The sequence below is a fragment of the Podarcis tiliguerta genome, assembly GCF_965153285.1.
Source record: "Podarcis tiliguerta genome assembly, chromosome: 4".
Classification (NCBI taxonomy): Eukaryota; Metazoa; Chordata; class Lepidosauria; order Squamata; family Lacertidae; genus Podarcis; species Podarcis tiliguerta.
In genome coordinates, this window is record NC_139537.1 from 14,287,488 (window position 1) to 14,301,841 (window position 14,354).

At 44.5% G+C, this 14,354-nt stretch overlaps 1 protein-coding gene and 1 long non-coding RNA gene across 2 annotated transcripts in view; both read left to right on the plus strand.

Annotated features, from left to right (window-relative positions):
* NAALAD2 (N-acetylated alpha-linked acidic dipeptidase 2) overlaps positions 1–14,320 on the plus strand; it is a 33,905-nt gene extending 19,585 nt beyond the window's left edge. The window contains exons 11-19 of the mRNA XM_083436402.1: positions 212–294; positions 2,395–2,458; positions 3,708–3,775; positions 4,225–4,316; positions 6,428–6,518; positions 7,355–7,619; positions 9,034–9,115; positions 11,368–11,460; positions 13,232–14,320. Coding sequence (XP_083292528.1) covers positions 212–294; positions 2,395–2,458; positions 3,708–3,775; positions 4,225–4,316; positions 6,428–6,518; positions 7,355–7,619; positions 9,034–9,115; positions 11,368–11,460; positions 13,232–13,421 — 1,028 coding nt within the window. The 3' untranslated portion in view covers positions 13,422–14,320. The remainder of the gene's footprint in view (positions 1–211; positions 295–2,394; positions 2,459–3,707; positions 3,776–4,224; positions 4,317–6,427; positions 6,519–7,354; positions 7,620–9,033; positions 9,116–11,367; positions 11,461–13,231) is intronic.
* LOC310675898 overlaps positions 1–14,354 on the plus strand; it is a 195,121-nt gene that overhangs the window by 124,492 nt on the left and 56,275 nt on the right. The window lies entirely within an intron of this gene.

The window sequence follows — 14,354 nt, forward strand, 5'->3', positions numbered from 1 at the left end:
GCCCTGGGGGCTGTGTTTAAAAAGCAGGCATGGGAAAAGCTTTGGTCCTCCAGGTGTTGCTAGACTACAACTTCTATCCTCCCTGGCCATTGGCCATGCTAGCTGAGGCTGATGGGAGTTGTAGTCCAATCCAGCTGGAAGCCCACAAATTCCTCAGCCTTGTTATAAGTTGAACCATCCAGAGAGATGATGACCTTTTCAATGCCAACAGGTTGGAAGCCTAGGAGAACAATAATTTTTGCCAGCTGGGATGCGGAAGAATTTGGGCTGTTGGGTTCCACCGAATGGGCAGAGGTAAGTGGTGAGCCCGGTTCCAGAATATTTTGCTGAGACTCGCAGGAACTCTCTATTTCTTTACTCAGAACAGACCCATGGAAGTTAAGGATCTAACCTAGTCCTGTTCATTGATTGCAATGTGCCCCTCCAGACAGCAAGAATACACTGGTCTGGAGGGGCCCTGAGTTTTCCCACAAACAGCACAAACATCTTTTAAACCATGGGTTATGAGCAGATTTGGGGGTCTGCCCCAGTAAATCCCATTAGCAGTGATGTGATGACCCCATGGAGGAGCCCCCCTTCTATTGTTTTCATTTCACTCTGCCCCCAATCCTGCTCTACGTGGTGATTATCATTATCATTAATTAAAGGAGCATCTCCACCCCCATCGTTCAGCCCGGACAATGAGATCCAGTGCCGAGGGCCTTCTGGTGGTTCCCTCATTGCGAGAAGTGAGGTTACAGGGAACCAGACACAGGGCCTTCTCGGTAGTGGCGCCCACCCTGTGGAACACCCTCCCGCCAGATGTCAAGGAAATAAGCAGCTATCATATCTTTAGAAGACATTTGAAGGCAGCCCTGTTTCGGGAAGTCTTTACTATTGTATGCAGTATTGTTTTAAACACTCGATTGGGAGCCGCCCAGAGTGGCTAGCGAAACTCAGCCAGATGGGCGGGGTATGAATAAATTATTATTATTATTATTATTATTATTATTATTATTATTATTATTATTCTATATCACCCTTCATCCAAAGATCACAGGGCAGCTTATAATCAAACAACAACACAGAAATACATACAGTAAGAAAAGACTAAACATTTGGAAGAACCTTCTGGTGGTAAGAGCTGTTCCACAGTGGAACAGACTCCCTTGGACAGTGATGGAGTCTCCTTCCTTGGAGGTTTTTAAACAGAGGTTGGGTGGCCATCTGTCCGGGACGCTTTAGCTGTGAATCCTGCATTGCAGAGGACTGGCTGGACTAGATGACGCTTCGGGTGCCTTTGAACTCTAAAGTTCATTCATATATATATATCTATATATATATATACAGTGGTGCCTCGCAAGACGAAAGGAATCAGTTCCGTGAGTCTCTTCATCTAGCGGTTTTTTCGTCTTGCGAAGCAACCCCATTAGCAGATTAGCGGATTAGCGCTATTAGCGGTTTAGCGGCTATTAGCGGCTATTAAAGGCTTAAGGGATTAGCTGATTAGCTGCTAAAAGGCTATTAGCAGCTTAGTGCCTTAGAAAAAGGGGGTGGGGAGCGGAAAAAAATCGCAGCAACTCGCAAGACATTTTCGTCTTGCGAAGCAAGCCCATAGGAAATTCGTTTTGCGAAGCACCTCCAAAACAGAAAACCCTTTCATCTAGCGGGTTTTCCGTCTTGCGAGGCATTCGTCTTGCGGGGCACCACTGTATATATATAATTTGACATATCATTTTCATCAATCATTTAACCTAATTTCATATCTTATACCATTTTTTTTACTTCTATCAATCACATCTGAGAATTTTCCAATCTTTTTCACTTAATTTACATTTCTTAATTTCACTATTACTTTCAATTATCTTAACTAATAACTCTCTTCATAATCTTCTCTGCAATGTTTCTCAAAATCCTCCTTAGAAAACTTCTTGTAGTCCTACTAGCGTAATCTGTTTATTACAGCTGCTTTTCAAATAGTTCAAATATTTGCTCCAGTCCTCTGTGCATCTCTGGTCCCGCAGGTTTCGAATCCTTCCTGTCATCTTATCTAATTCTGCATAGTCCATTAATTTCATCTGCCATTCTTCTTTCGTCGGTAGTTCTTCTTGTTTCCATTTCTGGGCCAACAATACTCTTGCTGCTGTTATTGCATATAAAAACAGTTTGTTGTCCTGTCTGTTAATATCCTCACTTACCAATACCAAGTAAAAATGATTTTGGTTTTTTTACTCTAAAGTTCTATTGTTCTATCCCTGTGGCAACTGGAGAAATGCTCATAGCTATCACAGTTCATACATGTGATTGCACTTGCATGTCCATTTTATATGCAACTGCTGCTGTTGCTGTTGTGAAAAACAACCCAGTAAACTTTGTCATACACCTGGCGGTGCTTGTATCCTTTTGTAACTTCAGGAGAATACCAAAATTCTTCAAGCACGGGCTGTGGCTTACATCAACTCGGACTCTTCTATAGAAGGTGAGCATCGTTTGACCATCTTCAGTTCTGTGCCCTTTTACATTCAGAGAGATAAAGGTAAAAGTAAAAGGACCCCTGACTGTTAGGTCCAGTTGTGGCCGACTCTGGGGTTGCGGCGCTCATCTCGCTTTATTGGCCGAGGGAGCCGGCGTACAGCTTCCGGGTCATGTGGCCAGCATGACTAAGCCGCTTATGGCGAACCAGACCAGTGCACAGAAACACCGTTTACCTTACCGCCGGAGCGGTACCTATTTATCTACTTGAACTTTGACGTGCTTTCGAACTGCTAGATTGGCAGGAGCAGGGACCGAGCAACGGGAGCTCACCCCGTCGCGGGGATTCGAACCGCCGACCTTCTGATCGGCAAGTCCTAGGCTCTGTAGTTTAACAGAGATACCGGTGCTTAAATAGCCAATACTGAGAGACGGCACTCGAATAGCCAATGTCGAGAGAGGTAGATTTAGATTTGATGAGGCTCTAAGCTACTGAAGGTAATGGGGCCCTTGATATGTCCAGCTGTCCTTTGTCAACAACAAATTGTTGCTGTTTTTCGTGTTGAATATATGATGTATGGTAATTTATGGACCTAATAAGCAGTGGCGTAGCGTGGGGGGTGCAGGGGGGGCCGGCCGCACCGGGTGCAACATCTGGGGGGCGGCGCTCGCACTCTGGGGGGGGGGGGCACTCGCTAAAATCCACGGGTTAGGGGGCGCAAATTACTTGCCTTGCCCCGGGTGCTGACAACCTACGCTACGCCACTGCTAATAAGTATCTAAAGCCATTTTATTTGTTTTTTATCTTATATTTTGGAAATGTACATCCAGGTGTTTTTTTTCTTTAATTTTTTGGGGAGCCCCAAGAGAGTGGGTCTCTAAGCTATAGCTTGTTTAGCTTATACAGTGGTACCTCTGGTTGCGAACGGGATCCCTTCTGGAGGCCTGTTCGCAACATGAAAAGCCCGCAACCTGAAGTGCTATATTTGCACAGGTGCATGGCACGATTTGGCGCTTGTGCGCATGCACAAGCGGCGAAACCCAGACGTAACCCTTTCTGGTACTTCCGGGTCGCCACGGGACGCAACCTGAAAAAACGTAACATGAAGCAAACGTAACATGAGATATGACTGTACATAAATCTGGTACTGTCTGTTATGACGTAGCCTATTATAATTTTTTTAAGTCAAATTTTATTTTTTGAAGAGTGTCCCATTAGTATTAATACAACTGTCTATATATACTTTGGTTTTCAGGCAACTACACATTAAGAGTAGACTGTACTCCTCTTCTCAATCGATTGGTGTATGATCTGACAAAAGAGGTACAAATCATCTCATTTTTCTGCCCCCCCCCCTTTCCTTCTCCTAGTTTCATCTGGCAGGGATCCTCGGTGCAGGGAATGCTTCTTAAGGAATCACAGTTTTTTTAAATAAAAAAATTCAACTTTCTAGACCTCATGGTTCTGAGGACAGGTGCAAATGCATTTGTGCACCATTTCGTGCTGAATCAACATTCCAAAGGAGGCAGGCTTCCCACAGTTCCCTGGGAAGTGGGATTGACTGTTAAACCACTCAGAATTTTGGCTTTCCAGGGAGAATAGGGGTTTTCTGAGAACTCTCAGCACCCTTAAAAAAACTGCAGTTCCCAGAGTTCTTTGGGGAAACTGGCTGTTTAAAGTGAAAGGATATTGCTTTAAACATATAGGGCAGGTGGCGCCACTCTTATGATGCTGAAATTGTCATATTCAGACACATTGTTTTCCTTCCCTAGATAGCAAGCCCTGATGATGGATATGAAAGCAAAACCCTCTATGAAAGCTGGCTTCAGAAAGACCCATCCCCAGAAAGCAAGACTCTGCCAAGGTAAGAGAATCCCTTGCTTAATCCACACATGCAAGTCCATTACTTTTTATTTTTAATTAAAAGTTTATTGGCATAAACTAGAATTGCCCATTTTTTTGGGTGGGGCGGTGTTGTTGAGCTTTTTTTGCAAAGGGTCACAAAAAAAGAAGTTTTGAGCTATTTTTAAGGAAATTCACCAAAATCTACCCTTCCAACATGAACATGGATTGCCATGTGTCTGGATTTTCCCAGACAATTTCCGCCCTGACGCTGTTTGCGAGGGCTGAATCCCAGCTATATCTGGGAAATTCCGGACGTATGGCAGCCCTAGCAGGAACATCCATTACTTAAATAATTGCAGGTATGAGTGTGCCATCAAAATTCCCACACAAAGGGCAGGTAGAGCTTTCATATCCCTGTTTCATTCGTTTAGTGCAGGCATAGGCAACCTCGGCCCTCCAGATGTTTTGGGACTACACTATAAGATAATGAATGTCTGATGACACCAGATTGAATGTAAAAGGTTATTAGTAAAAAATGTAAAGATTAAAAAAGATCCAATATTTTAAGATATAAGGAAATACAGTTATATTAAGATATTAAAAATATGACAAAATCAAATTAAGACAGAGGGAAGGAATTTGCTGATAGAATATATGATCTGGAATACAGGGAAGGGAGGTCTGAGGAGGTCGGAGAAATAAGTTAATGCCAAGAATATAACGAAGATAAAAATTGTTTTTGTTTTTTATTTTTCTTTATTTGTATTTTTTTGCTGTTTTGTGTTTGTGTGTTGTTGTATTCTTTTGTTTTTGTTGTGCTGTGGTTTACTTTTTCTTGCTTTTGTCGCCTTATACTTATTGTAAAACATAATAAAAATGATTTTAAAAAAACACAGATGTTTTGGGACTACAACTCCCATGATCCCTAGCTAACAGGACCAGTGGTCAGGGATGATGGGAATTGTAGTCCCAAAACATCTAGTGGGCCAAGGTTACCTATGCCTGATTTAGTGTCACCAGCCCTGTGCTGCAGAACACTCTTCCAACAGTGATTTGGCAGGCACCCTCGCTTTCTATTTTCAGAAGTTCCTTGAACAACTATTCATGCCAGCAGACATTTCTGCGCTTTCATTTTCATCTTAATTAGCCAGTCACCTTAATAATTATTTGAGGCTTGCCTGGTGCCTTCATTACACCAGGCAAAAAAACACGTTTCTCTTCAACCAGGAGTTCGTCTATGGCTTTTAAAATGTGTCTATGGGAAGTGGGTCATTGGTTTGCTTTGGTTTTATTATGTATCTTATTTTTGTATCTTATGTATCTTATGTTTCACTTGTCAGCTGCCCTGAGATCTTTGGATGAAGGGTGGTATAGAAATTTTAATAAATAATAATAATAAATGATGGCTGGACAGTGTTCTCGAAGCTACCAGCATGAATTTGACCAAACTGGGGGAGGCAGTGGAAGACAGGAGTGCCAGGTGTGCTCTGGTCCATGGAGTCACGAAGAGTCGGACACGACTAAACAAGTTGTAGTCCAAAAACAGCTGGAGGGCCGAGTTTGAATATGGCTGATATAACTAATCCTTCCCCCCCCCTAAAAAAACATGTTTAGGGGTACTCTCATTTTCCTTCTCATATTGAAACACTGCCCCTCAAGGCCAAACTTAGATTCACAAAATGTTTAGGGGTATGCGTCCCCCCAGGGGGACGCGGGTGGCGCTGTGGGTAAAAGCCTCAGCGCCTAGGGCTTGCCGATCGAAAGGTCGGCGGTTCGAATCCCCGCGCGGGGTGCGCTCCCGTTGTTCGGTCCCAGCGCCTGCCAACCTAGCAGTTCGAAAGCACTCCCGGGTGCAAGTAGATAAATAGGGACCGCTTACTAGCGGGAAGGTAAACGGTGTTTCCGTGTGCGGCTCTGGCTCGCCACAGCAGCGATGTCACGATGTGACCCGGAAGTGTCTCCGGACAGCGCTGGCCCCCGGCCTCTTTGAGTGAGATGGGCGCACAACCCTAGAGTCTGTCAAGACTGGCCCGTATGGGCAGGGGTACCTTTACCTTTATTATGCGTCCCCCCACAGAAAAAAAAGCACTGGATCTAACTATTGCAACGCCTTCCTCTCTCTCTGGGCAGGATCAGCAAGCTCGGATCTGGCAGTGATTTTGAAGCTTTCTTCCAGCAGTTGGGGATCGTGTCTGGCAGAGCCCGGTACACTAAGAATAGGGTAAGCCGGACAGCCTGTCCGAAAGATGACACCCTTCTGTTTATTTCTGGACAGCTGTGATCACATCACAACAGTTGGGTCTCCTTTTTTATTTTTGGGAAAGCTCCCACTGGGGAAAAAATGGACAGGGAAGCACCAATCCAGTTTTCTGCAAAAAAATGTAAAAGAATAAAGCAGCAGTCCATTGCACACTTACATGGGATAAGTCATAAGCCCCGCTGAGTGGCAGAGCTTTTGAAAAAGGTCTCAGTTTCCATCTCCCTGCTTGAAATACTGGGGTGCTGCTGACAGTCAGTGTAGACATTATGGAGGTAGATGGACCAATGGTCTAACTCTGTATAAGACAGCTCTCTATATCCCTGTGCCCAGTTTGCCCCTGAGTGCTTGAACTTGCCTTCACCAAACTGACAGTGAGCCGAGTTGGACTGGGCCTGTGATGTGGGGAAACTTTAATACAGTGGTACCTTGGTTCTCAAACTTAATCCATTCTGGGAGTCCGTTCCAATCCCGAAACTTTTCGAAAACCAAGGCGCAGCTTCCCATTGGCTGTGGGAGCTTCCTAAACTCAGACAGAAGCCACGTCAGACGTTCGGCTCCGGAAAACATTCACGAACCAGAACACTTACTTCCGGGTTTGCAGTGTTTGGGAGCAGATTTGTTCAGCAACTAAGCCATTTGAGAACCAAGGTATGACTGTAATTGAGTTTCCACCTTTCTTAGAATCATAGAACTGTAGTTTGAAGGAACCCCGACGGTCAACCCCTTCAATGCAGGAATCTACACTAAAGGATCCAGGACAGGCACATTTGACCCATTTTTTTGCTGTCCTTTTCCAGAAAGTAGACAAATTCAGTAACTACCCTCTCTACCACACCACGTACGAGACCTTTGAATTAGTCGAGCGGTTTTACGACCCCGCGTTCAGGAAGCAGCTTGCCGTGGCTCACCTCCGGGCAGGCTTGGTCTACGAACTGGCCGATTCCCAGGTCCTTCCTCTCCATTGCCAAGATTATGCAGAAGCGTTGAGGACCTACGCCGACGGAATCTACAATGTGGCCAAGGGTCACAAAGCGCAGCTGGGAACCTACCAAGTATCGTTTGGTGAGCCTGATGCAAAAGGGGTACAAAGTCCGTACAGATGTGCTTCCTGTTGCTACGGGCCTCTGTTAGCGACAGATATCAGTTACACCCACACGTTTAAAGCACATAGCTCCCCCCCCCCGAGCATCCTGGGAGCTGTAGTTTGTTAATTGAAAGACCGTATTCCCTCCTGTGAACTTGCCCGGGTTCTGAGATCTTCAGAAGATCTCTCGATCCCACCACCCTCACTGGGACGCTTGGTGCAGGAGAGGGCCTTCTCGGTGGTTGCCCCCAAACAACTCTGAAACTCCTTCCCTGGGGGAGACAGACTGGCTCCCTCCTTGTGGTCCTCCCACCAGCAGGCGAAGACCTTCTTGTTCCAACAAACTTTGGGAAACTCACTGGTACTGTGCTATTTTTATGGTAGTTATTTATACGTTTATATATGTGTATCTATAATCACTTTAATTCTATTAATGTTTCATTGTTTTTTTTAATGGCATTTCCCCCAATGTTTTTAGTTGTTCCTATTTTATTTGTCCACTCACTCCATTTGGAAGTTGGTTCGGCTTTAGAACTTCTCTTACCTCCCAAGATTTCCCCCTAATGCTTAGCCAACAAACTACTCTTCCGTGATTTAATACAAGAACGTAAGACAAGCCTGCTGGATCAGGCCAATGACCCATCTAGTCCAGAATCCTGTTCTCACAGTGGCTGAACAGATTCCTGTGGGAAGCCTGAAAGTTGGGCATGAGCGCAAGAGCACTCTGTCCATCGGTGATTTCTCTGCAACTAGCATTTAGAAGTGTAATGCTTCTTTCAGTGGATATGGAACATAGAACATAGTACTCACTGATAGCCCAATTTTGTATGGTAAAAAGGTAAAGGACCCCTGGATGGTTATGTCCAGTCAAAGGCAACTATGGGGTTGCGGCGCTCATCTCGCTTTCAGGCCAAGGGAGTCGGCGTTTGTCCACAGACAGCTTTCCAGGTCATGTGGCCAGCAGGACTAAAGCGCCTCCGGTGCAATGGGACACCGTGATGGAAGCCAGGGTGCACGGAAATGCCGTTTACCTTCCCGCTGCAGTGGTACCTATTTATCTACTTGCACCGGTGTGCTTTTGAACTGCTAGGTTGGCAAGAGTGGGACAGAGCAATGGGAGCTCACTACATTGTGAGGTTTCGAACCGCTGACCAGCAAGCCCAAGAGGCTCTGTGGTTTAGACCACAGCGCCGTCCTCTATGACGCATTTGAAACCACCACTCATCAGCATAGTCAATACAGAACTAGATCTGATCGGCCACCTTAAGGCATCGTCCAGTTTGTTTAGAACTGGAGGTGACCAGGATTTAAGCCTGGGACCCCCTGACACTGAACTGTGAGCTTTACTCTCTTCTAAATTAGGAAATTGACTGATCAACTCTGTATTTGCAGATCCTCTCTTTTCTGCTGTGGCTAATTTCACAGAGGCAGCTGCTGATTTTCACCACAGATTATCACAGCTTGATCAGAACGAGTGAGTATGGGTTTGCAAAACTGGTTTTTCTTTTTTTAAAAAAATAAACAGACGGAATGCGCTGCTGTTCAGCATTTTTCAAATACTCTATTTTTAAGAAATTTATGTAACGGAGATGGAGATCAATGTTGAGTCACAAGACAAATGCAAGGCAAATTTAAAAGCAATAAGCAACTAAAAAAATAAAAATAAATGGTTTGGGGTTAATAAAGAGCCTGGCAAACTTAAGTCCATATCCCTGATTTGCAAACCACAGTTTACTTGGAACCAGCATTGCATTTTCATCGGACCCAAGATTCCTACACTGTTGCTGAAATGAGAATGCCTTTATGCAACTTAAGTAAAGCTGCAGGTGCAGCTACCATCACTTGTATTCTTAGAATCATAGAATTGGAAGAGACCACAAGGACCATCGAGTCCAACCCCCTGCCAAGCAGGAAACACCATCAGAGCACTCCTGACATATGGTTGTCAAGCCTCTGCTTAAAGACCTCCAAAGAAGGAGACTCCACCACACTCCTTGGCAGCAAATTCCACTGTCGAACAGCTCTCACTGTCAGGAAGTTCTTCCTAATGTTTAGGTGGAATCTTCTTTCTTGTAGTTTGGATCCATTGCTCCGTGTCCGCTTCTCTGGAGCAGCAGAAAACAACCTTTCTCCCTCCTCTCTGTGACATCCTTTTATATATTTGAACATGGCTATCATATCACCCCTTAACCTCCTCTTCTCCAGGCTAAACATGCCCAGCTCCCTTAGCCGTTCCTCATAAGGCATCGTTTCCAGGCCTTTGACCATTCTGGTTGCCCTCCTCTGGACACGTTCCAGTTTGTCAGTGTCCTTCTTGAACTGCGGTGCCCAGAACTGGACACAGTACTCCAGGTGAGGTCTGACCAGAGCAGAATACAGTGGCACTATTACTTCCCTTGATCTAGATGCTATACTCCTATTGATGCAGCCCAGAATTGCATTGGCTTTTTTAGCTGCCGCGTCACACTGTTGGCTCATGTCAAGTTTGTGGTCAACCAAGACTCCTAGATCCTTTTCACATGTACTGCTCTCAAGCCAGGTGTCACCCATCTTGTATTTGTGCCTCTCATTTTTTTTGCCCAAGTGCAATACTTTACATTTCTCCTTGTTAAAATTCATCTTGTTTGTTTTGGCCCAGTTCTCTAATCTGTCAAGGTCGTTTTGAAGTGTGATCCTGTCCTCTGGGGTCTTCTTCTTCTTTGGTGATCATTCGTAGCCGAGTAAGATTGTCTTCCATAAACATGGTTTTAACAATGAGTCCGTAAGTGACTGTGGAGGCCAATTCTGGAACCACACGTCCTTCCACAGTGGGGACATTGCTTTCCGGGCGGGAGTTCATCACGGTGTGGATTTGCCAAGCGTGCCTTCCTCTTAGTACGTTTCTCCCTTGTGTCCTGAGTTTGAGTGTCTTCAAAGCCCATAACACCTTTGGTAAAGGCTGTTCTCCATTTGGAGCGCTCGCAGGCCAGTGTTTCCCAGTCGTCAGTGTTTACATTTTTTTAAAGATTTGCCTTGAGACAGTCTTTAAACCTCTTTTGTTGACCACCAGCATTACGCTTTCCATTTTTAAGTTCAGAATAGAGTAGTTGCTTTGGAAGACGATAATCAGGCATCTGAACAACATGACCAGTCCAATCAAGTTGATGTTGAAGAATCATTGCTTCAACAGTAGTGCGGCTCGATAAATTTATATATGGAAACAAAGCCACAGAGACCGCTTCTGTATGTCACAGGCTCTGTTGACAGCAGATGGAAGGCAGGTGAGCAGCTGAGTGGGTGAATGAAAAAGCAAGGAAAGGCAAAACAGCCTGGATCTTCTAAGCAACATGATTGCTAAAAATACATTAACTTCAAAGCTGGTTGGAATGTAGTATCACACACTCTAGGAGAGAGCCTATGGAAAGCAGAACATTAGGCTAAAGCGCCTTCCATGTGCCCATAATCATCTGATGTCATACAAACTTACAGATCTAAGAAAGGACTGGACAAACTCATCGAGGATAAGGCTAGCATTGGAGGTAGCATAGAGCCTGGGGACAGTAGTGGGCATAATGTTTGTCTTCTACCTCCAGGCTGTGTATTTCTGAAGACCCATCGCTGGGTTATTGTCCTTTTGCTGTGCTTGTGGGCCTTCCCAGAGGCATGCTTAACCATTGGAAGAAATGGTCATTGGTGTGGTCCAACAGGGCTTTCCTATGTTCTTATGACGTCTCTCTCACTTTACAGCCCCATTGCTGTGCGGATGGCGAATGATCAGCTGATGCTTCTGGAGAGAGCATTTATCGATCCCCTTGGGTTGCCAGGCAGGCGGTTTTACAGGTAAGCCATCATAACACAGAGAGGGGTTGTTTGCAGGGCACAGGGCAGTAGACCTGTTTCCCGCTCTCTCAGACAAATGGATTAGAGCTGTGGTTCCCCACCTCTGACACACAACAGACCACTCAAAATTTGCTAATGGCCTTGGAGGGAGGGGGTGGGGACTTAATGGTTTTTTCTGCCTTTTGTAGCAATTGTAATGTTCTGGGAAAGACACTTCATGATTTTTAAATTTTATTTTTTTGTTGCTTCTTTTATTTCAACGATGCTGTATTTCCTTGTACAGTGGTGCCTCGCAAGACGAAAAGAATCCATTCCGTGAGTCTCTTCGTCTAGCGGTTTTTTCGTCTTGCGAAGCAAGCCCATTAGCGGATTAGCGCTATTAGCGGTTTAGCGGCTATTAAAGGCTTAAGGGATTAGCGGATTAGCTGCTAAAAGGCTATTAGCAGCTTAGTGCCTTAGAAAAAGGGGGTGGGGAGTGAAAAAACAACCCCAGGAATTGCAAGACATTTTCGTCTTGCGAAGCAAGCCCATAGAGAAATTCGTCCTGCGAAGCACCTCTAAAACGGAAAACCCTTTCGTCTAGTGGGTTTTCCATCTTGCGAGGCATTCGTCTTGCGGGGCACCACTGTATTACAACCTGAATTCCACGGAACTCAAAATTGCAGTACAATAAAAAGCAATGTAAGAAAAGAAGCAATAAAAGTGCTATAAAAATCCAGCATATATATTTAATATGTCATGCAGCAGACCACCTGAATGAAGCTCACGGACCATTGGTGGTCTGGGAAACCTTGAATGAAGGTACCCATTTCTCCACACACTCAATGCCCATAGTTACCCCAATAGGAGGACTAGTTGGGTAGCTTCTAAAAGCAATGTTTTCTGTGATAACAGTTGAGCAGATGGATGTGGAACCATAGTTAATGCCAGCAAGGAAAAAGAGGGAGCGCCCATTCCAGAGACAGCATTATTATTATTATTATTAATATACCACTCTTTATCAAAGGATCCCAGGGTGGAAAGTAGGGAGTTGGGAATATGCATTTCTGCACCTGCAGATTTCCAAACCAAAAATTAAATGCTTTTGCATAGTCCGAGTGATGTTGACCCCTCATGTGAGCAATGGGCACCTTTACTGACCCCATACTGCACTAAAACAACCCAGGCGACTAAACACCTAGCATTGGGACAGGTCTTTGCCAACCTATCTTGCCAGTAATGTCTTGCACAATTTCTAAGCCAGGTGCTGCTTAACTCAACTCATAAAACCCAAATGCCTGACAGGTTTTCATTTACTGGGCTATACATTAAGGTCATCAGCAGTGGTCCTTTCCAGGGAAGGGGAGGCAGTGCTGTAAGAGGAGAGGGAGCATTCTCAATTGTAGTGTCCTTGTTTGCGCAGCTGATCCCCAAGAAGGTTCAGATGGCAGCTGTGCCATTATCATTTGTGTCAGGAAAGATGTATTTTAATTATTTCAGGCTTCTAAAATGCTCACACTTGTGCTGCTTTAGTGTAATGCTCTCCTGGAACTGTAGCTTCTGATGTTTTATTGCTTTGGAAAATGGCCCTAGGAACCCTATAAAGGTCCTGCAACAGAAATAAAGACTTTGGGGGGTTGTAGTCAGCTGTTTTACTCAAGTAGACCCACTGAAATTAATGAAACAAATTAGGTCCATTAATTTTAATAGGTCTACAGTGACTAAAACTTGGCTAACTTCCTACAAGAATTTGCTTGCTTTATTTTTTTAAATGTGTTCCCTTGCCCCACAGACACATCATCTTTGCTCCAAGCAGCCGCAACAAGTACGCAGGTGTGTCCTTCCCTGGAATCTATGATGCCATGTTCGATATTGACAGCAGGACAGATCAACGGAAAGCTTGGGAGGAAGTCAAGAGGCAAATCTCTATTGCAACATTTGCAGTTCAGGCTGCTGCAGGAACACTGAAAACTGTGTTGTAGGATAGTTGGGAGCAGCAGGAACGAGAACAGAAACAATCTATTTGCAACGCATGCCCAGAAAGCTGATTCTTCTCAGCACAGACATAATATTCAAACAGCAGCACCGTGAGGCTACTTCCCTTGTCATTATCAGAAAGACCCATCAGAAAGTTTGACTGGAGGGGATGGAAAGTTAGACTGCCCCCCTCCAAGGACCTTGGAAGAAGGGGTGGGATAAACACCATTAAAAAATGGACTTCGCAAGAGATCTTCTTTGCTGCTCATCTACACTTTCAACCCAGACTGATGACAATATTACGTTTTAATCAGACAGTGCTACTTCTGGCAGTTGTAAGCATTCACTCACATGCCATTTCTAAGCTGTCCTAAGCCAGCTCTAAAGCTCTCGTTTATAGCATGGGCCAAGACTGAGAACATTTCCAGCAAAGTGTGCAGCTGCCAGTGATTTTGATAGCCACAGTGGAAGAATTATATGTTTTCAGCACCAGCCACCATTTAACCTTGACTGGAACAGTATTTCACTCAGAAGCCCAGCTGAATCCATTTCACCTTGCATTCATTTTACTCTACTCACTAGTTCATATAATTCCACTCCTCCTTCCCTGTTTGCAGTTTCCACCTCTATTCTACAACAGTGATATATGGATTGCATGAAACACAAAAGACTGCAGCTGGGCTACCATAGAATAAATCCTCAACAATCATAACTCAGATGCTACCGGAAAGATGGTTTCCTTTCAAAGCTGAGTAGAAGAAGCACCTGGATGTAGAACAAAAATGAAGAGTGAAATGACTTTAAAATTCTATTAAATGTTCAGTATCATTGTGACTATCCCCATTTAAAGAAGCACTATGTCTAACCGCTCTTAAAATAAAATACAAAATATGAGTGTACCTTCTACATCGTTTTACCACCGTAAAGAAAGCCATCAA